The following is a 26,667-nucleotide window of genomic DNA, read 5'->3' as shown; positions in this document are numbered from 1 at the left end:
GGACGCTAATGTCTGCACTTACGTGGTAAAGAGTTAAAGCTATTTTAACGCAGGCGGCAAGATAGCATTCATTTTCCATATCTTCTAAATGTTTTGTGACACATTTCTTTAAAAATAACATTATCCAAAAACCTTCAAGAAACTTATGTTTTCGAGTTTTTATGACAATTTGTAGCGTAGGTACTACACTTTTGACAATTCTATAATACTCAATTGTGAAGATATTGCCAAGATACATTTTAATTCGTTTTGAAAGTACGTACCAATAGTCATTATAATTTTAATTGACTATGACGTCAAATCGCTTGGGTTACTAAGAATGCAACGATTCAAATAAGGTTACATATGTATGTCGGAAGCCGAATGAAAATGATAGTTTACAACCTCACGTGCGAGAGTGGAAATGCTATATGCTCGATCATGCCATCGTAACCGTCGTCTAGCTGAGAAATAATTATTATTGATGTCTCTAGTGCAAGTTCATGCATATAATATAATAAAATATACAGCAACGCCCCTAGGCAAAATACTGCCATTAGGCAGACTTAGGATGACGTCCCATTTCATCTTTAGTTTCAAATTGCATGTAAAATTGTTAGATGCACACCTACCTTTATTATCATCTTAAACTAAAATAAATAGCAAATGCAACAAAAATCTTTGAAAAAATTGACATACACACAACTTACTGAGAATTAGAGCATTTTCACGAAACCTTATTCCAAACAGCAGTGGTTTAGAGTACGCGAAGGCCTGAGGCGCTGACAAGTATGGGTGCTTCCTTATGATGTTTTAAAACTAAGACGTCTGTACTTTACAACGAAGCGACCGCACGTCTGCTTCATGGAAAACCGCCACTGCTTCCAAAAGTCGTGATGATCGCAGTCGTTCCTTCATTTGCCGCTCTTTACATTTTACTTCCACTAGGCAACGCATGGCCTGCCTTTTCCCACGGAACATCACTGATAATATTATACCTACAAGTGTGAGTGAATAAATAAGTTTTCACATCGGATCAAGAATAATGAAACAAAATAAATAGATGGATAAACAATTTAATTTTCGTAATACGAGTACGTTTAAATCTAGCAGAAATACACAATAATAATCGGGTGTTTTTTTAAAAGTCTTTATTTAGGAGATTTTGCATTTTATTTCAAAATTCTCAACACGAAAAAAAAAATCGCGGGCCGTAACTTTATTAACCCTATTAACGAAATGAGTGTTGCCTGCTATATAATTTTGAAAGTGAAGCCACGTGATTACACGAAAGCCTGTGGCATACACAAGTATAAAAATTGTCTAAATTCTAAATGTGTTAGTGACATTACCTAAGCAAGAAGTAATCCCATGTGATGTTTTGAATTCGCGTAAATGTGCGTAAAAAACAAACAAAATTGTGTTGATTGCCTCTTGTGAACTGTTAATCTCGTGAGTGGGAACCTTTGGTCGAAATATTTTCAACATATTCCTGTTAATATAAGTGGTATGCGCGAAGAAACATAACCAAACTTTTGGTGGCCCGTATGCTTTTTCAATGTTATGTCTAAAATAGATCGACCAAAATGTGTGTTTAAGCGTGGGTGAAGACGCGTTGCAGTTGGATATGTACACTTTGAAAGGTTGATCGGCCAATGAGACGCTTGACAGTGTGTTATTGTCGAATGATTTGAGTGGAAAGGTTAGGTTTCACTTCAATCTGCCACCTTGTACCGGCTGCGAATGTCGCACAATAAAGAGCAATAACTTATCAGGTTTACGTCTGATATAAACAATCACCAACATTTTATAAGATATATCACATTGTTATAGCAAAATTTTGCAAGTGCATAGTAATTGCGCGCCAGACTATCTCGTTTATATTTTGACACATTTTCGCATCAAGTCCAACCTCTTATTTTAGAATACCTGAATCACCGTTATTATGCATAAACGTATGCCTTAATTTGTTGGGATTTAATATTTATTCGTAAAAATGTGTGCTTTCCAGGCTTAATTTGAATGTTTATCAACATTGAATAATTATATCATTATTACATGTGGGTCTTTTGGAAATCGCATAAGTAGCTGTAATATACATAGTCTTACAGTCAATAATAACTCATAACTTAGAAAGCCGGTGTTTTTACTAAATTTACTTTCTCTTCAAATACGAAATTTCCAGCAGTACGAAGATAAAATACTAATCTCCATCCAGCGTATAATATAAGGATTATAATCCGTTATTGCTTGATTGCCCCTTATGTTGTATTATTTTGTTTGGTAAACGAAAAACTTTTCTGAAATTGAACAAAAAAAATTTCTTCGAATCAAAAAAAGTGTGAATGTTTTTTGAGAAATGATTATGTATAGTGAGTCATAAAAACTTAACATGCGGTGTTGTTTTTGTAGTGCAAATACTTAATCTTTAATTAAGGTAACCTCAAAATAAGTATATGGTTAAAACACGATTTATAACCTATATGATAATATTATATATCTAGGGGCTCATAAATAAATCAAAATATGTTTTATTTTCCTTTGATAGTATTATAATGTTCTTTTTATAAGAGATACTATAAATTTTAATGTTATTAACTTATAATGTATGTTTGGAATATTAAAAAATGTGTTTTTATTTATTTTAAATCTTACTGGTAAAATATCAAAAATGATACTTTGTGATCAAAAGGTTGCCATGTCATCAATGTTTGAGAAACAGTATGAACATAATTCTGATGTTCAAAAAATCAAAATTGTAAATTGAATTATAAGCAGTTTTAGTGTCTCGTTTTTAGTCAGCATCTTATGTTATTCTTTTTGAAATGTGATGTGCTAAGCCAGAAATTAGATTCTAAATATTTGATTCTAATTTATGCTGATGTAGAGTTGACATGATTTTTAGCTTTTTTTAGCCTTTGATTTTGCTTTAGAAAATACTGTTCATATTAATTGCTTAGTAGGTATAATACCAACCACCAAAAGTAGATTTCAGACTTTATTTTTACATGGACATTTGTAACATAACGAGCAAAAAAAATCAGTCATATCTATTCCCACATGCAGAGAAATCGCGCGCTTAGACAAACTTAACTACTTTTTATTAAAGTGATTTTTGATGATTGATTATTTTTTTTTTTTTTTTGTTGATTGATTAAAATTAAACTGTAACGTTTCTCAGTTTTTATTAAAAGTAGTGTTTCTGGTCACTGAATACTCGATTTTCACTACCTAACGTGCTGTCTTACGTAGGCGAAGTCGATGTGAACGCGATTGCGACGCGGTTTGAAGCGATATAAAGCGTAACGATGCGGAGCGGCAATGTTTTCCTATGTGCCCTGTCACTAATCGGCAATGCATATTCATAACGGACGGATGCAAGGGTTTTATTTATTTTAAAACTCTTATTTCTTTGGCTTTTAAATACAAATTTTTACAGAAATATCTATCTCAAAGAAGTGGAACTAATATTATATATTTAGAAAGATACGTTCATGGAGAATTTAATCATTTATATGAAGATATTCAGTGAGTATCCGTCGCGCGCCACGTTTGTTGGCGCAAAAATATGTTGGGTCATGTATTGGTTTAATACGGTTGATTCAGAATATTGGCGTAAGCGATTCGAAGGTGTTCACATAATATAGAATGCTTCATTCTTCTATTTAACATAATCTTAAGCTCACATGCAGAGATAGGTAAAAAATCAAGCCGGTAATTTTACTAAGTTTTGCAGAATTGAATAGTATGTTAATTATTGTGTTAAATGTCTGGCATGTTACATCGTCACATCAATTCTAACTTATTATAAGTGCGAATTGTTAGTTTATTGTTTAAATTAGAGGACAATTAATTTTCCATTAATTCGCTAAAGATGATATGAATAAATACCGTAGAAAAGAGTTTAAAAGGTTGAATGTTTGAATTCCATAGCCTAGTTTAGGTTAATATTTATTTATGTTATGTTAATTTTTTCATTAGTGTGCGTTTGATTCCAGTGCGTGTACTTGTGATTAGAGTGAATGTGCAAACAACCAATCTTTGTTAAAAATCTGTTTAAAAGATACCGCAGATAGGTATAAGCAGAGGAAGCCATCTTTATCTATTTGTTTATTTTCAGTGGATGCAATAATGGAAACTGGAATGCTGAATCCTTTTCATAATGAAGAAGGGCAATTCGGCATTGATAGGGATCCCCAAGAAACTTCACCGTGGGGAAGTGACCATGAGTATGTTTCAATTTTATTAAATCTCCATATATAAATTTGATCTTTTTAATGCTGTTATTAAATTTTGTTTACGTTTTTTGCAGTAATATTTATGCAGTACTTGTAAACAAACTATAATAGAGTATAAAATTTATCGATGTTTTGTAGCATTGAAATTGAAAAAAGAATTTTTCTAGTAGGTACCTAATGGACTGTTGGATGGTTGATTAACTATTAATTCAACTTTCTGATATTTATCGGTTGCCTGTTACTTATGGTAATTTATTACACCAAACAAATATTACTTCAATTTATATCTTGAAAGAGAATGCACCTTTAGTTCTTTGTTTTATTGAATTGAAGTTTTGTAAATGTTGAGAATTTTCATTAGTACGTATTTTTCATTATTCATCATATTAATAAGCACCGATCCAATCAAAATTAATAGAATTTCGTAAATTTGATATTATAGTGTCCATGAAAGCCATCTGCCTTCATCCGATGGCAAAGAAGAGGATTTCAGGAGAACGCTACACGATTGGAGACGGCATGTCGATGCTTTTCCTGTAAGTTTAGAAGACAATTCAAGTTAAAAATTTTCCATTTCTGTATTTTGGAATTAGATTTCTTAATCCCGATCCCTTCGATATTTGTACCTACCAAAGACACCTTTTTCTTATAATTCAGTGGGCAGTAAAAAGATGTAAAATAATGTTGCCGATACTGGAGATGCCGAAAAAATGTGTCCTATATTTCCGTGTATCACGTGAACATGTTGATAAATCTAAAAACATCAATTCTCAGAGTATAGGTAGCTACCTATTTGTAAGGTTGGTTTTCTATGGTAAATCAGGAATGTTTTTAAATTTTAGTTGAGAATTTACAAACACTAAAATTTATTTTAAAAACATAATCTGATTTACCACAGAAAGCCAAACACACAAATAGCTGCCCTGAGAATTGATGTTTTTAGACTTATCAACATATTCACGCCATACACAGATTTTATTCAAGACTTTTTTTAGCAGTCTAAACAATTTTTAAGCTACACTTTCTACTATTATGACATAGAGTAAAATAAAATAATACAGTGGAAGGTTAGCGGTTTTTTTAAATAATGAAATGAAAATGACTTTCGAAGATTGTTTATAACACGTATCTATCGCGCCACTGTGTTAAGTTGAATAATAATTTGTAAGTTGATTAAATTCACTCTAAATGAAATATATACTGTAGAGCATAGTTTCTTAACCAGTGGTCCGCGAAGATTTTTGGGTGGGCCACAAAAACTTTCTGCAGTTTAAAAACAGTTAGAATCCATTTTTAAAAGCTTATATTAAATTTCAAGTAATAAATATCTTTCAGAACTTGTGCACCTACAAGGGTTCACAATGAATTAACAAGTCATTTCCGGAATGAATGACACTATTGTATATAGTCATAAATCGTTTCATAGAAAGGACGGGACCGTGGTTTACCTAGAAACCCAACTTTTGAAGTAGGGTTGTATTATATTTCGACAATTATTTCAAAATTAGTGTAAATATAAATATTTATTGTTTTATTCCAGTGTTGATGGTCCGCAAAACATTTTTTCGTGGTCCACGGATGTAAAAAGGTTAAGAAACATTCCTGTAGAGCAGTGGGTTCTCACATGAAATTTAACTGTGGCCGCACAATTGACATTGACAGTTCTATGGAAACGTCTGGTCGCTGCACCAAATTTCACTTTTGTTGTGATTGAAAAAATTAAAGCCAAATTTTATTTGCTAAAAAATGCATCAATTTATTTTGAGACATGTCCATTTAATATCGTGCAACTCTAGAATATTAAATTATAAGGTCATAAAAAAATATTTTAAAATTTAGTGACTAACACTCTTGTATTTACTTTGTTATATTTATTTAGTACATGAAAATATGGCATTTTGTACAAGTCATTTTGTACAAGTAATGAATCCTGAAATTTCTGGATTTCTTCACTTTCAATCTAGTGCATACTTACTTAGTAAGTGGGGATTAAAAAAATAAGTTAACATTCCATACACATTGAAAAATCTCTTCAATATTATTTCTTAGTTGTCATCCGTTTAGTTAGTTAGTTCTGGCACTCATGTATCCTTTTTTGTATGTTGTGTCTTGATAGCAGCTGATATCTAATAACTTACTTTGTTTCAGATGCCAGATACTGATGATTACATCCCGAATGAAATGCTCCCGGCTGACATATTCGAACAGACCCCGTCCCCGAGCAAAACGAAAGAGTTTTGTTTCATGTCACAAAACACAAATAATTCAATGAATGACGTCAAAAGTCCTCAGGGTGCACTCCCCAAAGGAGGCTACAGCTACGCGATAAACCAAACACACCACAACTACACATCGCAACTGAGAGGTGACAACAGACTCATGGACAATGATAACACCTCGTTTAAACAGGAAAGCTTCGCTTGCTCTACGGAGGATGAAGATTCTGACATCTCGGAGTGTGATCCTGGGATGGACATATTATCTAATGGTTATCAAATTATTCCTGTCAATCCTGATCTGGATTTGTCATCCGACTCTTCGGTGAAATCGGATAGCCGCTCTAGTACTCCAGATAATTATTCGAGCAGCGATTCTCAAAGCCCAGAATTGCAACACGCTTTACAGAAGTCTATAGCGGATGAAGTTAAAGATAGTACCGTCGGAAAGAATAGTCCTAAATCTTTTGACAAGGAACCGCTTCCCGTACGCTCTGTCACAAATATAATGGAGTATTGCATACAAAAGACACCCGAGAATATTCGGTTCAATAAAATGCTTGCGATGAACAGTCCGGGACAGTACAAGAGGCAAAATAAGAAGTCAATGTCTTTACCTCAGTCACCTAAACATGTTCCGCATACGCCTTCCGAATTATACGGCTTAGATTTGCACACAAGCTTATCGTTTGAGGATATGAAGCTTTTAGATTTCAGTGAGTTTGTTAATGTCAGTCCTAATTCATCATTTGCTAAAAAATTTGATATTTGTGAAGTGTTCGATGCACCCGTCCCGCCATTTTCGGATGGTAGGAATTTTCCGCCAAAACGTGAATTGAAACCGACTGATTTGGGCGTTTCGAAGATCCCTGTTGATAATAAGTGTAAAGCGATTCACTCGAATACCAATGACATTCTTAGTATAATTGAAAAGACAGCAATGAATGAACACGAACTGAACACGTCAGATATTCTTTTTCCGTGCAGAATGGACGATCTGGAAGTAGAAGACATGAACAACTTTGATTTACCGAGCTTCATTATGGACGATTTACACGTGGACTCTCCGGGTTTGTTAAAAGATAGCCCTGATTGTAGTCCAATTATAAGTAAATCGACAAAATATAACACGAAATTGGAGAGTCCGGAAGATTTTGTTCACACGTCTGATTGCAACGGAGAAAAACTAACAAGTATCGTCGTGTCGACACCAAAAGTTAAAACTGAAATGTTTTGTACCGTGGATGAAAATTACCAAAATGGTAAAATTCGTGAACCGGAAATCGCGTTGACAGTGAACGATCAGAAGTCTTATCCGATGGAAAAAATAACTTGCAACGGAGAGGTCATATCGATGATCGCTTCGACCGGCGATGCTACTGATGCGTCTGCCGTCGACACATCTAAAGGCGATACGGAGGATTTCGTGGACGTAGAAACAATCGACGAGGGCGATAGCTTTACGGTTTTAGCCGCGAACAATGTTACCTCTTTATGGGAGCAGTTTGAAGCCACCGAAGATCTTGATATAAGGAATCGACCGTCGACCGGTTCGCTGGCCAATAATCGCAGTCCGAATGTTTTCACTAAAGTCACTGAGGCGTTGAGCATACAGGACAAAAGTCAACTGGTGACGCTGGATGGAAAGAAAGCTCTTCCGTGGTCTCTGCCTGTCCGCCCGTACATGGTTATTCCTGGCATGTCCAAGAATAAATGGCAGGAGTCACCTGATAAAACACAACCGAAGCCTGAAATTGTATCTCCTATTTTAGTGAGTAAAGTATTCATGTTTTATTTTGTATGTTTTCTAAAATGGTTGAGAAATACATTTCTAAGAATGAAACTTATCATATTTCCACTTCTTATGTGGAAGAATTGCTATGCACTTCTTCGTCTGTTAAATGTTAATTGTTCAATGTTGTTTAGCCTGTTTGAGTGAGTCGATATTGATATTTTGTCTATAGATTAAATAAAGTGGTTCTTTATGTGAGATTGGAATAGCAATTTGTTACGAAGTCAAAGTTTCGTATGTTATTGTTTCGAACACACTTAATAAATCCGTATTGTATCAATTACAAGATACATGTATTTTTGCCTATTTTGGTTTCTCTGAATTCAGGGGGCAATTTACACTTTAAAACTATATTCTATCCGATCCCTAGTCGAAATGTGATTAAGAAAAAACCGGAAACTGAATCTGAAGAAATTTCAGGCTCGATATTGATACCACAGACGAAAGTCCATAAATAATATTGTACTAAGAAGTAGGTACTTTTTATTGCCATCGCATGACTTTCATCTTCGTAATAAAGTTTTTCTGATTTTGTGATCATTTATTTTAATAGTGGAGTTTAAAATTAAGGATGTGTCTTATAGGCAATGCAATATGGTCTTTTATAAAGATTATAATATTTTAATGCAATATTTAAGGGGGGACATGCTCGTCGAAGGTCAAAATTGAGTTTTTATTGTATTTTCAAACCATGATCCTGGACACTCCTTAAACGTTGTAGATAATCTATTTATATAATTTTGAAGCCTTATTATCCTTTATAGTTATTTTAAACATTTGATGACTGCATGAAGTATTTTTGTTACATAAAATAGTATTCTTTTAAACCTCTCGCTCTAATGTTTTAGAATATAGTCATATTTCGGTACAGAACTGTGCAGTGATGTTAAGATTTTTTACAATTATTAATTTTTAAACGCATTTATGAAACCATTAGCATAATTTATTACGAGATAATTTTTGTAAAATATTCACGATAAAAAATTATTTTGATAATCTCTGTGATCCCAAATTTGACAAGAATTAGGCATTTTATTATTCAAAAAATCGGCAAGATTAACACATTTGAAGATGATTTTAAAGATATTTATTATAAGCTATGTCTTTGACCATTCAAGTGTGATAAAAATCTTATGAATAATGATTGCTTTATAATAATTATTGACCTAAGAATAAGGTAGTGTTTTTTTGAAATACGCCATTTCTTTTGTCATTCCCTAGTGGTTAAGCTACAACATACGGCCGTAGCCATAAAATGACAAACTATAATTAAAGTAGGGAGTAAAATTATGTTAACGCGCGTGTTTGAACATGTACCTAACCGATTTTTTTTTTATTTTTTTTTAAACGGTACATGTTCAAACACGCGCGTTAATATCATTTTACTCTTTACTTCAATTATAGTTTGTTATTTTATGGCTACGGCCGTATGTTGTAGTTTAATTACTGGGGAATGACAAAAGAAATGGCGTATTTCAAAAAAACACTACCTTATTCTTAGGTCAATAATTATTATAAAGCAATCATTATTCATAAGATGTTTATCACACTTGAATGGTCAAAAACATAGCTTATAATAAATATCTTTAGAATCATCTTGAAATGTGTTAATCTTGCCGATTTTTTGAATAATAAAATGCCTAATTCTTGTCAAATTTGGGATCACAGAGATTATCAATATAATTTTTTATCGTGAATATTTTACAAAAATTATCTCGTAATAAATTATGCTAATGGTTTTATAAATGCGTTTAAAAATTAATAAATGTAAAAAATCTTAACACCACTGCACAGTTATGTACCGAAATATGACTATATTCTAAAACATTAGAGCGAGAGGTTTAAAAGAATACTATTTTATGTAACAAAAATACTTCATGCAGTCATCAAATGTTTAAAATAACTATAAAGGATAATAAGGCTTCAAAAGTATATAAATAGATCATCTACAACGTTTAAGGAGTGTCCAGGATCATGGTTTGAATATACAATAAAAACTCAATTTTGACCTTCGACGAGCATGTCCCCCCTTAATGCTATTAAGATACGCATGTAAGTTAAACTTAAATCTTTGCCATTCTGTATTCAGTATGATACGGACAATGAAATCGTTGTTCTGTATTCAAGTCATAGTAAATGTATGTTTTTTATTTATTCTAGCTTGTCAAGGATCACTCCGCGTCTCTTCACAACACTAGCAATAAATTCGTGCACTTAGATCACGACTACTGCTCTCCAGTTAGAATAAAACATTACAACCAATCGATGACACCGAACGGACATGACGAAAGTGAAACAGATGATCCAAAAGACTGCCATTTTGTCAGTCCAAATCGGCAAGACATAACTAACCTATCAACCGTTTACAAAATGTTAAACGCTTCCAAACAAAAGCTCGGTCTCGGTAAAGGCAAAAGTATTTCTATTTGCGGCATATCGAAAGATGCAACGACTGATGAATTTATTGACAACATTGACGATTCATCGTCTTCAATTAAACCTCCCAAGTCTTCTACTAATCAGACAGTTATTAAATTGACACCTTTTAAGAGTGACAGTAGCATACAGAGTAGATATTCAGACATGTCGGACAGCGATTGTTCCATGAGCGATCATTCATATTCAAAAGCCGATTTCAATAAACGATTACCGGATTCTAAAAACCTTGATATTCCAAACGGTAAAGAACTTAACGATAGCCGAAAAGTATTTAAAAAGAATACACCCGTCAGTTCTAAAGATCAAATACAGGAGACGCCGAAATTAAATGTCTGTGATAAAAAAATAAATTTCGATGAAAGCTTTTCGAGAAACGCTCAAAATTTGATGGTCTTAAAGAACGGTAGCGAACGTCTGACAGAAATGAGTAAAACCTCCAATAGTTTAATAAGCAAAAGTACTGCATTCACCAAAGGCAATAAAAATAGTTTACTTATCAATAATATCAATAAAAACTACAACGGAAAAGAAAGTGTCATTAGGAAGTTAGTTATGAATGCGAATGATAAAGTTTCTGTAGTTCGACAAAAGCAAAGCTTACTTAAACCGACTGTCAGGAATGAAATCAAAATGGTTTCACTGCTGAAGAGTAATAATATTGACAAAAATATACCAGCTATTGACTGTGAAAAGACCGTTATAAAGTCTGAGCAACCTAAAGTGACAGTTTATAAAGTCACTGAGAATAATGAAAACATTACTTCTTCAGTCCCATTCAAAGATATAGAGTTGGAACTACCGTCGAGTAAGATTGCAGTTAATAAGGGGCTGACAAAGATAGAATTACCTATTGTGGCTGATAATACAGACAATATTCAGGAGAACATCGTTGAGAAATCAGATAAAAAGTTGCCCCTCAAACGGAAGTTGAATTTGGAAGAATATAAGAAACGTCGAGGTAATTCGACGAGGTCCTGTGAAACGTCTAGGACGTGCAGTCCTGTTGTTTGTGCTCCGGATAATTTTGCATTTTCATCTCCGAATAGTCCGGCTCCTATTGCCGAGACTCTTATCAAACCTGTGAAGATTGTGGAACCAACCCCTTCATTGACAGAGATGTTACAAAATGTCCTGTCTAATCCTAAACATCCGCAGAAACCCCCGGAAGTTTCTATCGCACCCGTTGACATTAAAGAAGAAGAGATCGACAAGAAATCTGAAATTTCAGATAAAAAAGTATTCAATCCTATTGCTGACGCTTCTAAGAAAGCTCTGCAATTAAAGAAAATGGCAGCACTGCGATCTAAAGATGATAAATTAATTTTGAATAAAATTCCCAAAGTCACCAATGATACAATACTTCCAATGGCTACAGAAAATGGGAAAATTCTCCCTATGACCAAAAATATAGATGAGGTTGAAAATGAACCGGTCAGCGTGGCTCCAGTTCGAAGGAAAAATACTGATTATGAGGAAATTATAATGTTTAGTGTCGGTGTCAATACAAATCCTGTTATAATCATCGATGAAATCATTGAAACGGAAAATCAAGCTTCAGATAGCCAGTCTGCCGACAAGTGTAGCGTCTTGAAGCCTTCTATTCAGTTCAAAATCAAACAAAACAAGACTAAGATAGTTATGCAAAAAAATGTGTTTGATACTAGTTTAAAGGAATATGTTACACCGATTTCTGATCAAGCTGTATTCGGTAATATTAATTGCGCAGAAATTGTAGTTCTTTCAGAATCTCAAAAGAAATTGTCTAAAGATGCCTCCAAGGTTTGTAAAATTGATAAAGATCTCAGAAGTATTAATGCCACACTGGAAAAGGTTGAACGGAGAAAGGATTTGAAAATAACCAGCAATTCTCTCATAGCGAGCATCCAAGATGTGGTGCATAAGAAGAACAGTAAAAATTCAGCCGGGCGTTCTCCCGATGACGGTGATTTGTCGAATCATAAAATTAGCACTATTACAACCAGCAAACCGACTATTAAAAGTAAGGAAGCTGAAAAGAAAACTGGTACAGTGAAAATTAAAAAATCTGATGATAAAAATATAACGGAAAATATTAAGAATTCATTGGATGTTCAAAACATCAAAAAATCACCCAGTGATTTGATGAAAGATGTTTTGGATATAAAGATTATCAAAGAGCTTCTACAAGATTTGTCTGATAATAATGAGGATACAAAGTGTACAGTTGATTTGTTGAAATTGGAGCATGGTGAAGATAAAGTTATAATGCACCTGAAGAAGGATAGAGTTCGACCGGATATGTGTACACTTGCTATACAAACCGATTTCAAAATTCTTATAAAAGACATTGTGGTCGAGGAGGTCATCGATCACTCAATCAAAGAAGAAGCTATCATTGACCACCATGGTAACTGTGTAGAAGTGTTGGACGACTCGGTTGACACTATGAAAAAACCAGATGATAAAAAAGATGTAAAACCTGAATTGAAAAATGATACTAAGAGCGATAAAGATTTGCCTGTTGAATATGCAAAGAAAATTCAACCCAATAGATCGTACCGTCGCAGGAAAGATTCTCTGTCGAGTGAGGCCAGTGTGGAAAATTTTGATGTGGCCAACAGGCGAAAAGACAGGAGGTCCTCCAGAGATGGATATGATAATTCACGGAAAACTAATTCAAGGGAAAGGCATCATCGAATATCGCGTAGCCCAGGATCTAGTCGCAGATCTGTCAACCGCTCCAGAAGTTGGGGTCGGTATAATAGATACAATAATAGAAACAATAGACGGCAAGATTCGCGTTACAGCCGCCGTTCGAGGAGTGTATCCAGAGACCGAAGGAAGCGGAATAATTCGAGAGATTGGAAGAGTTATCGACCTTATTCCTCAGCTCGTAACGGTAACAGAGACAGGTCGCGGTCGAAGATTAACGACCGGGATGACAGAAGCATGAGGTCCGTCAATTCTGTATCCAGTAAGCGGAAGAGATTAGTGTCGAGGTCGTCCCCTGAAAGACAAAATAGTCGCTCGCATACTATGAAAAAATCTGCAAGGGAGTCAGAGCGGACTTCTATATCGTTGGATAGAGCAGATTATAATTTACACGAGAGAGAAGCGCAGAAAAGCAACGATACTGTATTTGTGGCTTCAGGCGAAGTACGGAACGGAAGTGTGTCCAAAGAAAACACACATTTAGTTAATAAACCTAATAGGAGCCGTCGGAGAAAGTCAACCGAGTGTAGCAATGCTTCATATGCATCGCGGCTTACTAAAAGCAGTTCCAGATACTCGAGTAATTCTGAAGATAGTTCTTCTTCCAGTGATTCGTCTTCTTCATCAGAGTGAGTAGATTTATTATTTTTTGACTCTCACAACTATTGATTTACCATATAGGATAGGCTTCTAGTTAATTTTGTTCAGGTTTAATATGTACACGTTTTTTGACATTTTGTAAACCAATCAGTCATTCATTGGTTGGCTTGTAGTCAATGAGTCGGCTAATAGGTATGGAACAGTTTTCAGCCAATAAGGTTTTATATTGATAAGCCACAGGTGATCCCAAACTAAACATGGATACGATTTTCGCTAGTTGAGCACAGTGAAAAATTTCAAATCTTACTGTTTCTAATTCATAATATGTAGATATTTGGGGTTACATGAAATTTGTACGTATGCAGTTCTTCGTGGAACACTTATTCGTGTGCCGCAGTACGTGAAACATGAGTTCGTGCAACATTTAATCAAATGACGAGTTCTTCGTTGAACATTTCACTGTGGAATACATTTCACCGTGGAATACGTATTCTACAACATGTGGCGCTAGTTTGCTCTTCCAATTAGATTCAATACGAATTTTATGAGATGTCTTTATTGGTTTTAAATAATTTAATGTTAAAACTACATAAATAATATACCTATACGATGTGATTGTATTTATAATCTACTTACCTACCTATTTTCTAATGTGTGTTTCTTGTATTACGATGGTTTTATTACGTATTTTTAAGTGTTTTATTTAGAAATTAATATTGCAACTTACAGAAATAGCAATATTTTGTTGTTTTGGTGTGGACAATGGACTAGTTGATTTGAAACCTTTTGTAAGTATGCATTATTGAAAATAAAAAGATGGCAATACCTACCTTTTTTAATTTAAAAAATAAATGTATATAGGTACATAGGTATATGTAAATGCTGTTGTTTAATTTATTTAGGATATTATTGATTTTTATAGATAAGTACGTAGTACCTACTTTACTTTTAAATAGATGTGCCCGAGTTGGGGGAGCGGTCGTTTATGAAGAGTGGGTTAGTTCTTCCCGCGGATATACAAAAATACACGTTGTTTTTTTAATGTGTCTATTGTGGCTTATTGCGTTTTATTTTAATTAACTACCAAATATGTTGAAAATTTATTATAGTATTATACTCGTAGAAAATGTGTGTTCTTATTATTATTTAAAATAATATTATGGACAATGTTGATTTGAAACTTTTTGTAAATGGATATTATTGAAAATACGAACGTGTTAATAGCTGCATACTTTAATTTAAAAATAAATATACCTACTTATATAGATGACTGCATTTATTGAATTCATTTTGGATATGATTGATCTTTGCAACTTTAAACATAGGTACTACTACGTAGGTACTTTAACTTTTGCATATCCTGATAATACAGCCATGGTATCCGACTTGGCAGAGCGGTTCCATATAGAAAGTGGGTTCAATCCTGTGACTTAATAAAAAATACATGTTGTTTTTTAAATGTGTGTTAATCCAACGAGAGACCAAGATTGGCTAACAAGTAACAACCGTTATTCGTAAAAAGTCTGTTAATATAATCTCCATTCTATGGAGCCAATTTATGTTCCGGATTGCAGAAAAAATATTAATTACCTATTCTACACTCGTATAATACACTCCGTTTCATTATAGGTTATTTTTGTTATAGTAAGGTAGGTACGTAATAATGTTGACTTTTTATTAATACTTATTAATTTTTAGATTTGATCAGAACTCCGGATATTAGGTATGTTACAGTGGCCAAATGTTTTTTGTGCACTAGAAGCACGTGAAAGTTAAAGGACCTACCTACACAATAAACTGCAAAATACAACGGATTTGTAATTGATTTATTTCAAGATTTTTTAATTATATTTAGGATATTATGTTGATAGGTACGCGTACTTTATACATATATGTATAAATATAAAAACCTTTTTATTTCTTACAAACAAAAAAAGTAAATGACAGTGAATTGACTATATCTAATGTATAACCTATGATTATATCTATGATTGTATTATCTACTTATTATCTAGTTTATATAATATTAATTAAGTATTATTATTTTTATATTTTTTGTATAATACATATTATATATATTAAGATACTTAAGTACTTACTTTATATATTATAAAGATCAATAATATCCTAAATGAATTAAATATATATACCTAGGTAAAAACATTTATTTTTTAAATAAATTAGGTATTGCCATCTTTGTATTTTCAATAATACCTACTTACAATAAGTTTTAATTCAATTAGTCCACTCAGATTATAATAATCTAATTAAAACATTTGAAACCATTGTGTGTTAATACAGCGTAAAGACCCAATGGGTTTGGCGAATGGCTAACAAGTGACAACATTCTTCGTAAAAAGTTTATTTGGTACTGTTCGGTTATACGGAATACAGCGGAAAACGCATTTTGAAAATAGGCGATAAACTGGATTATTTGTTAGTTTGGGTTAGTTTAGGTTAGGTTTGGTTAGGTTAACCTAACAAATAATCCAGTTTATCGGCTATTTTCAAAATGCGTTTTCCGCTGTATTCCGTATAACCGAACAGTGCCGTTTATTTATTTATATAATTTCTATTCAATGCAGCTCAATGTATTGCGCTTTGGAGCAAAAATGTTAATTATTTAGCCAAGTACATACTGTATTCTGTTTACTAAGTATTCACACATACATGATTTATAAATAATATGTAATGTTTAATACGCTTACGTTATAGGTTACTTTTGTTACAGTTGCATAATAGTGCATTTTAAATATCTATAGGTCATACCACAGAACTGATTATTAAGATAGAAATGCTAAAGCCAGTCACCATCGACCCAGAATTTGAAGCCAGCAACGCAAGAAATACTAAGCCCGTTTAGTGTCTTCGAATATTGCCAATATTGAATGCGCGTTTCATTTATGTTAGAAACTTTAATGCATGTTATGATATTGTTGTTTTAATTTAATAAAACGCATTTGAAGGAGGAAAATGTAAATTAGTGCATAGGATCTATTTCTTCTTCACAGCCTAATTTCTCGTTTATCGGTCTTTTGTCTATTGCGCTCGGTGTACCTACACCATGGTCCCCACATCCTGAAACGGGCCCTCAGGCTACGATATTAGATTAAAGGCAGTGTGAAACACTACATTAACGTTCTTCAAATTGTGTTTTAGTTCAAATTAAGGGTACTTATTCAGTGAATTATTGGCGATTTTTAATACATCTACTTTAATAATGGAGCTGTCGAGTATCGACACATTATAATCAAAAACTATATTGCACAATTATATAAGTAATTGAAAATGTTCATGACCATGAAGTATACTTTTTTTACTATTAAAGCTAATTTATGATGTGTGTTTATCTCACTTATCTGGTCAACCCGACACGCCGGGCCCCCAGGCTAGAGCTCTGTCAGCCCTCCCCAGCCATGACCGACACTACTCCGGAATTCGGGTGGACATCGAGAATTTTTGACATTTCCATTAGGGATTGTGTTTCTAAAAAAACCTGACATTAGTGTTTCGAAATTTTTGTGTTAAAAATTAAAATCTACGAAATTTTTCTAAAAAGGGTGCTGGAGAATTATTACAAATCATTTTTTGTGTCTTTATTTGTCTAAGCCCAAAGGTATAGTTTATTGGCTTTCAATTTAAATGTTTAAAATCATTCTGATAATTTTCATTTTTGGGGGGTGCCAGGGCCCCTTGCCCCCCCCCACCCTGGTTGCGCCACTGCACGACACATTGGGTCTTTACGCTGGATTGATCGATCCCACTTCTTGATAGACGACCACTTTACCAACTCAGCCACCATGGGTGTATTATTAGTTTTACTTATTACTTATAAGTACAATATATAATAAACGGTACTGAAATGATACCAATATCTCAGGATTATAGGTTAACCTATAATATCCATGTGTGAATTGTGGAATAAACACTAACTACTTATTTTTGTGTTTTATTTTAATTAACTACCTAATAAAATGTTTTCCTAATTCCAACCAATAAATAGCTGTTTTTATAGTTACCATTAAGTGCACTTCATAATATTAAGTACTTATAAAAATCATCAATTATTAATACTTACACGATAATATCTATATTAAACAAGGAATTATAAATCTGGATCTTGGTAAAATAAGTGCCAATACTAAGTTAAGTGTTGAAAAGTTCCTAAAAATGTTGAAAAATTGCTTTATTTTTTGGTCTTTTCCAAATTATTTACTTGTATTAAAAACAACATAAAAATCTATCGTGCATATTATTATTTATATTACCAATTAATGACTTTGAAAGGCATTAAAGAATCGTTTGTACTGGAAAAAATGACATATCGACATAACCACTTCTTTTACGAAGGTAAAGAAATATAATATTATTTACTTACAATTTTGAAGAAAATAATGCTATTTTGGTAACGTATAATAATCATGTAAAATTATAACACCATCGGAGTATATGGGAAAGACGGAAGAAAATAAGTAGGTAACTAAATTAGAAATAGTTTCATATTGTAATTATATGTATGTAGTTTCAACATTAAATTATTTAAAACCAATAAAGACATCTCATAAAATTCGTATTGAATCTAATTGGAACTGCAAACCAGCGCCACATGTTGTAGAATACGCATTCCACGGTGAAATGTATTCCACGGTGAAATGTTCAACGAAGAACTCGTCATTTGATTAAATGTTGCACGAACTCATGTTTCACGTACTGCGGCACACGAATAAGTGTTCTACGTTGAACTGTTTACGTACAAATTTCCGGATACGGATATTTGGGGCATGAAGAATAATAACACTTATTTAAATAAGTGGACTTACGCCGTAGTAAGGACGCATGAGAAATAACACGTAACGTAAAACTAATTAATATGTACTAGCGGAGCCAGCTGACAGCTATCTCGCTGGCTGGCAAATGCCAACTTTTCAATATAGCTATGAAATTCATAGGACTGAAAAAAATATTTGCTTGGAGATGCCTTCATCTAGCAATAGATTTATTCAAACTGATCATGATAATAATGAAATGGATAGGAATATGTCATGATTTTTTATAAATAAAGCAACACACAGACTGAGAGGAGTAGAATCAGCTTAGGGATACGTTCATATAATGGTGGATTGATCCAGGTTGACGATGCTAATGATTATATAAATAGGTAGGTATATAATATCACCGTTTTGATAAATATATCAATGCATACGACCAATATGAAAGGAATCAGCTCACAGAGGCTTTCATCCAGCAGTGAATTGATTAAGGTTGATAATGATTATATAATATCACCTGTTGTCAAATGGCATCCTTCACGCAGCCGTAATATATTTAAAAGTAATATGTTATTTCTAAAAAAATAATCAGTAGATGGAGGGTAGCCATAAAATCAAATTTGATATATTATGTTATCTATGGAAATTGGTAGTGTCAAATATCTTTAGGTACTTATGGAAATGTATCCAGTGACTGTCATCAAACAATATGTAGGTACATAGTGAAATGTACCAAGATTATAGTTTTCTCACCGGTAAAAAAATGTACATACAATATTTGAATTCACGGAATTGGGTCTTAGGCGACCAAAACACCATTTAGTTATAGGTATGTCAACAGTGATATTATAATGAAACGCATAGTCAAATTCAAATAGAAAACATTACGGGAACGCATAAATCAAAGTGAAAATGCTAAAAATCAACAAGAGAGGTTTGAATAAGAAATAATTACATACATAGTATGTTATCCAAGAAATTCTAGCATAATTATTATAAGTTTCTCAACAAAAATTATTAGTTTAAAATTTTTTTTGTGTACTGATTATCGACGCAGATATGAAAGACTAGCAGTATTTAATATGTCCTATTATTTATAGTATTCATACTTATAAACAGAAACCAATATAAGTCTATCATATTATGATGGACTTATATTGGTTTCTCTAACTGGGAAGATTCATTAAAATTTAATTTTTTTATTTTTTCAGTTCGTCTTCAGATTCTGACAGTTCGGATTCACACTCGGACAGAGAATTCAACTCAGTAGATAACAAAAAACAATCGGCACCATTAAACAGGTATGGTATCCATATTGTCAATATGAATGTATGTATATAGACACTCAACAGAAACGGAGACTGATTGGATGGCAAAACTGATTGTTTAGAAGCATCTTTAGGCTATTGATAGATAAGTTGCTATCATTTGTAGAAAACCTTTGTGTTTTGAGATTTATTTGTCAGTGCTGGCACTGGGTTAAAAACTCCTTATTTCGTATCCACACTCAGGTTGAAACTATCCAAGCATGAGAGTGTAGCAGGCGCGCTCAGTCTTCCTAGTGTAACACATAGGGAAAGTTTTGCTGGGTGTGTGGATACAGCGTTACAATAATTAGTGTTCCGAGTATAAACTAAGTGTTCTGTAACTAATTACTGATTGAACTGTAGCTTACGTGATTTGGTGTTCAAAGCGGTTGAGGGTTCATTGGTCAAAACAGCTGTCAACAAAAATAATTCAGATATTGTAGAATTAACAAAAAAAAACCTTGTTTCAAAATTATTCCTAAGTTGTTTGTACATTGAACTATCATTACTTAGAATATTTAGATGATACAGTACAACAGTATGTCATACATATATTATAACCAAACGTCAGAACAGAATGCCACTTGAACCAGCCACTAGTGCCGATGTACAAGATATTAATTTTTCTATGCTTAACGATTTACTCCACACCTCACCGATATACCACAACTAAAACATTTGGATTCCCCATCAAATGTAATTTGGAAAAGATCATAATTATAAAATTCCATTATTTTTGTCCAAACTCTGTATAGAACTCACCCATTTAGTTGTTGTGTTTATATGTATTGTGATTTTTAAAATTCTAGACAAAAGTCAGAGTTGGTTGAAGAAAGACGCCAAGTGTTTATCGGTAGACTGGAATCGGATCTCACCAAAGCTGAGCTTCAAATGAAATTCATTAAGTATGGTCAGGTGACAGAGGTTACAACGCACAAGAAAGATGATGGGTATGTATAATCATAGTTTTATGTGCCCTTTAAGTTAAACTATTCTTTGTTATCAATGACTTTGATAGAAGGAGTCTAAATATATGGAAGTTAAGCTAGAAGATAATTACTATGAACCTACCGTTAAAGTTCGATAATTTGGATAGGAAGCAAGAGAGAGTGGGAGTGGCGCTAAAACGAAGCGTGGTGATTCAACAGGCGCGATTTTAGCAAAGCCCAAAACAGCAACCACAAGATGTAATACGTGAATAAATGGCATTTGCATATTAAGCCAGTGGTTAAGCAGTTCCACTATAAGCCTGACGACTAGGTTAACCAACAGCAATTTGGTATAGCAGATTCATTTATAGCAAATGTCATATTGTTACTGTGTTACTAATTTTCAATTAGGTTCACTCAATCAGTCAATTTCATAAATTATTATATGTACAAATATTATCATGATAGACCCTAAAACTAGATATGAATGGATGGTGATACATTTTAATTTATATGAACAATCATGTAAAATTGTAATATATCTTATGGTTTGGCCTGGTGTGTGGGTGAAACACCTTCTGTAAAGGCATCTTTCAAGCCCCATTTTTGTATCATATAAGCACACCTGGAATGCTTACACCGCATTCAGTTCAGAAACACACTATATTTGCGTGGAAGCATAATACCCCGTTTCGCGACGTTCCTAGAAGGTTTGATTTGTGGTTATGCGGCAGACGAGGCAAGTTTAGATGTGTGAGCTGGATAACGTAGAACAAGTTTTTTTTATCAAATTGAATCTTTATTTATATGAACAATCACAAAAAAATATTATATATAACAGTTAATTAGTACGGTAACAAGAAATGCAAGATGGGACATTACTCATCATGCCAAGACTATATAACTGATTTTTCCTTTAGGACTCGTTATGGTTTTGTGACATTTGGACAAGCAGAGCAAGCATACCGAGTTGTAGAGCGAGCCAATTCTGATCCTGACCTCAAGCGATATGACGTTTCATTCGGAGGCCGGAGACAGTTTTGCCGACAGTTCTATTCTGATCTTGGTAAGTTACAATCCCTATGAGCAATAATATATTGAGAGTTTCAGAATGTAATGTTTTGTATTTTTCCATTTGAAAGGTTTTTTTCGCCACCCACATTCGCATTTTCAGGCACTAATACGGTTACAACAAAACCCCGTTTTGAAAAAAATTTTGAAAAAAAAATGTTTTTTCCTTGTTGCAAATGTCATATTGTTTCTGTTTCCCATACAATTTCCTTCAAATTAATATCAGTGGTGATTACTATGGTTCATTCATTGCATTAGTGGAAATAGGTTTTATAAGTTTTAGTAAATATTTAGATTTACAGCGAATTTAGAATTACTGTCCAACAAGAAGATTTAGGCACAAGCCAAAGGCGCTGTCATCGACTAAATGGGATGAGCTGGTTGGTTTATAATGGAAGTGCGATTGAGAATGGGAGGAGCTTGTTAGTTCACAGTTTTAACACATAGCCAAGAAGTTCTTGTTGGACAGTAATGATGTTCATGTTAACAAAACTTTTACACGAAAAAAATCATGAAAACATCCTTACCAAGTAAAGAATTAATTACACAGGCATGGGTATATCTGATGTGTTTCAAATATTTCTGAGGTGCTCCAAATTATGTATATTCTATATTGAGTTCTTGCACAGAGTCAAATCCATTAAAAAAACGAAACCCTAACCCACAGCTTCATAAACAGAATGAATAGTATTTTTAAAATGACTTTACAGATGATTTGGAAGCTGTTGAGGATACAGATTATTTCTTGGCTATGGCTCCGAGACCGATGGTTGCGTCTGCATCAGACGTTTCATTCGACTTCTTACTCGAAGAAATGAAGGCTGCTATGGCGAAAAAGAGTAAAGATTTGACTAATAGACCGCCCACCAGCCAAGCATCGCGGTCACGACAACCACGGGCCGAAAGTCATTGCAAAGTCTGAAGCAGAGACCACTGTCGTGAGACATCTGATTAAGTGAGATGTTTTCTATGGAACTATAATTTTTTATTGAAGCTTATATTATGTCTTATTTACTTGTATTTTAATTGTAATTTATTAATTAAGTGTAGAATCACTTGAAGCAATGCAATTTACCATATTTTGAAATTAATTAATAATAACTATTTTTAACATACTATTAATCAGCCATCAAAATAAATAGACACGTCATGGCACTGCTGCTAATAAAATAATACAGTCGAACTTGGTTATTACGATCTCGGACATAGCGAGATATCGGATGTAATGAGGAAACATTCGTTGACATTTGGTTTATAATTTTCTCCATACATTTATTCACTGTTATAAGGAGCGACTTATCGGATATACCGAGCTAAAATACTGTTAATCGGTCGACATGTTTAAAAATATTTCGACCCTAAGCAATAAAATCCGATCAGACAGGATGCCGCCGGGAGACGGATTAAGTTTATGATACTAGTAAAGTGTCTAATTGTTGTTTTCGGCAACAATAATGAAAAAGTATCCACGCACATGGTTGAAAATTCAAGGATGGTGAAGTCCGTAGGTACCTACCAGCGTTCATTACAATAAACAACTTCTTTTGTAGTTTATGAAGGTCATGCTTGTTTCGGGGAATTTTACGATGGTTTTCAGATTTTTTATTTTCGACGTTTTTTTATTATGTGACCGCTTATTTAAAAATACCTATTCTCTGATATAACGAGTACCGCTTATAACGAGCGAATGTAATCAGTCCCATCTTCCCTGTAATAACCAAGTTCGACTGTATAAACATATTGATTGTTTCAATGTATAATGCAATTCAATTCAATTCAATTACTTATTCAACTATTACATATTATATTATCATCGTTGAGTTGTTTAAATCTCCAATGTGAATTTTGTCAAAATGTTTTTTTTTTTAAATATTTCCTGTTCCATTATTAACTCATTCAACCAACCTCGTCCAACGCAACAGGTGCATTGCCAATTAGTTGGCCATTAGATACTATTAGCATGTTAATTAAATGTGGTAATTAAATAGTAATTAACAGGTTCGCAGTGAATGAGTTAAACCTCATAGTTTAGTAAAACCCACAATTTTCTATATACCACCAACATTAAAATATAATTAATTATTGAAACCTCCATTGTAAAATGTCTCATTTTAATAAGACCGTAATACGTCCATTACACGTGTCATCACATCGGAACCATTATAGTGTTACTCGAATATGATCAGATGCACTTTTTTCCGGTGCAAATGAAATTATACACTACAAATTGATTATTGTTACGATTTCTATATCCATCTTTACGCACAAATTTTATTGCATCGCTTTGTCTCGCTCGGTGTCGATGCAACAATGACTTATTTTCTGTCAAAATTATCAAACTTCATGCTGATGAGGAATGTTTATACAATACTGATGACGAGTCCCTCACTACCTGTTATTTGAATTTTATTCGGACACTTACAATTTTAAATCTATCTTCAATTTTTGTGCTTCTCGTCTCATGTAATATTACAAATTTGTCATATTAGAGGTTTTCACAGCACAACGATGATTTATGTCATATTATGATTTAGTATGTTTTCATAATCGTAATTCATGTTTTGTTTTCAATATCCACAGGTAAGCTAAAACTGAGTAATTGATGTCAGAGCGTATGTACATACCTGACTCAGAATCCAGGTGACATTTTTATTTACTTCGATTTTATTAAAGGGGTAATTACTGTATGGCAGTGTGGTATAAAAGGTTTATAAGTTGACCAACAATTTATGTACTCTGTTCTTTGATTAATTTTAATAGTACATTAAAAACATTTCTTTGATTGAAAATGTGTAGGTAAATCATCTCGTTTTATGCAGCAAGTCAGTAATTACTAAAGTCTAACTAAAGTATAAAGTAACATGGAGATATCTACACATACATACCTTTAAAATAACTATGTATTTATAAATGTATCAAGATTTTTTTATTAATTACTACATATTGATTATAAAACTTCACTGAAGTAAATTTTACGGGTGCAAGATATTTGGATATTTTTAATGTCAATTTTATTTTCAATGTATCGTTGCTGTACACGAAATAACTCCAATGTGGCAAAACCATGTTTAGGAGGTAGAGGCAAAAAACTGTTTTAAAAAATCCATCTCCAATGTGCACAATCGAGTTATTTAGTTATGTTCATCATAAAATTTGGTTGGAATACACTACATTGGAGATTTACATATAACTTTCAACGAAAATGACATAGCACATTGGATTTTTTTGTCAACGATAAAGAAAAAGTCAAGGAATATTTTAACACCAAAAACTCATTTTCGCAAAATTGGCGTGCAGCGCGGTTTGGTAAAACATAGTATTCCCTTATAATGATTACTTTACATTGATTTGGTGATTCTTTACCAACTTAATATTTTTTCTGCCTATATTTTGATACAAAAAAAAATTTACATTTGTAATAGTTTGATTTATACAAAATTTGCCTAGAACTCAATTGAATTATTTTTTTCTGATATATTTTTAATAAATTTATCGAGTTTTGATATATGGATAACATACAAATAAATACACAATTATGATTCAAAATAACAATTAAATTGCAAAATTATTGGTAACAGTATCTTTGCCTATTGATTGATTCTGTAGATAATTTATAGGTTAAGAAAGTTTCAGATTCACTGTATTGAATTACAATAACTGAATGACAATGTTTGATACACATAATTAATAAATGCAACAAAGGTCTATGAAATCTAGGCTTTTAGCAAAAATATATATGTAATATCGTAAAGATTAGAACATATACAATAAAAAAATGTCAATACCTACAAAAAACATTTTCACAATGTTTATTTTTGTGATGTTCTGGTAAAATTTACATAGATATGTTAAAAATATCAATATCTCAGAAAAACACTTTCCAATGTAACTGTTGGATGCAACTGTACCCATATATAATTAAATACATCCATCTGTGTACCTACATAAAATGCTTACAGCGTGCTTAACGTGAAATTAGTTACATATATTTTATTTATATGCTATAGCTATATAGTATTTCACATCGATTTTTAATGGCTTTATACTTATTTCTATCGGTTTTTGACTGACTGACTGCTTATATTATATTAACAACTCAATATTATATCTACTCATAACTTTTACTCAAAAGTATAAATGGTTTTAAAATCTCGGTATCTACCCCGATCAATACAGATTTTATCTTGTATCAACAATTTTTACCTGGCTGCAAAACGTGTTGAATGCTACAATAAATTAATTTACTGTGGATATTTTTAAAATTTATGTCATGTCACCAACGGAATTATATTTTAATCATATAAAATAACAAAAAAAAAAACAGCAATGCAAATTAGCTTTATTGAATTATTATGTCTTTTTTAGTTATATTTTGAGATTGGGTATATTATTATGTAGTTAAATTACTTTTCAATTATTTGAAACAATATTATTTATTATTTACTTCCTACCAATATTTAAAAATCTTGTAGGTAGGTACATACACTTTCTTTGTCTTCTGCCAAATTTACTTATTGATGTACATATTGCCTATACAATTTTCCTATATAGTAAGTTTCAGTACATATGTTAAAATGAATACTTCTTAGTGTTAAATAATAACTCAATTTTATAATAAACATAACTACTATTTGTC

The 26,667-nt window shown here is 32.8% G+C and overlaps 1 protein-coding gene across 5 annotated transcripts; it reads left to right on the top strand.

Moving 5' to 3' along the window:
• The first annotated feature begins 1,311 nt into the window (after window positions 1-1,311).
• On the top strand, window positions 1,312-26,333 carry LOC147067074 (uncharacterized). Of its 5 annotated transcripts, none has more exons than XM_085954679.1 (10): window positions 1,312-1,376; window positions 4,100-4,208; window positions 4,660-4,753; window positions 6,366-8,204; window positions 10,386-13,984; window positions 19,936-20,025; window positions 20,841-20,981; window positions 21,881-22,026; window positions 22,742-22,986; window positions 24,612-26,333. In XM_085954679.1, the coding sequence occupies exons 2-9, from the start codon at window positions 4,111-4,113 to the stop codon at window positions 22,951-22,953; spliced, it is 6,219 nt and encodes a 2,072-aa protein (XP_085810805.1). In that variant the 5' UTR covers window positions 1,312-1,376; window positions 4,100-4,110; the 3' UTR covers window positions 22,954-22,986; window positions 24,612-26,333. The 5 variants fall into 5 exon arrangements, with proteins under 5 accessions (XP_085810805.1, XP_085810806.1, XP_085810807.1 ...); XM_085954680.1 differs by having other exon boundaries at window positions 1,312-1,431; XM_085954681.1 differs by having other exon boundaries at window positions 1,312-1,486.
• Window positions 26,334-26,667: the final 334 nt, after the last annotated feature.

This window comes from Rhyacophila brunnea, unplaced genomic scaffold (assembly GCF_057557595.1).
Source record: "Rhyacophila brunnea isolate RB1 unplaced genomic scaffold, BYU_Rbru_1.0 scaffold_4, whole genome shotgun sequence".
Taxonomy (NCBI): Eukaryota; Metazoa; Arthropoda; class Insecta; order Trichoptera; family Rhyacophilidae; genus Rhyacophila; species Rhyacophila brunnea.
The sequence above is the reverse complement of the archived record's forward strand: the minus strand, read 5'-3'. Positions and strand labels throughout refer to the sequence as shown.

What these genes read in the sequence shown, in the direction of transcription:
- LOC147067074 (XM_085954677.1), top strand. An exon ending in ACGCACAAGAAAGATGATGG is followed by an intron (nt 20,982 to 21,880) that starts GTATGTATAATC and finishes TTTTTCCTTTAG; the next exon opens with GACTCGTTATGGTTTTGTGA. An exon ending in ACAGTTCTATTCTGATCTTG is followed by an intron (nt 22,027 to 22,741) that starts GTAAGTTACAAT and finishes ATGACTTTACAG; the next exon opens with ATGATTTGGAAGCTGTTGAG.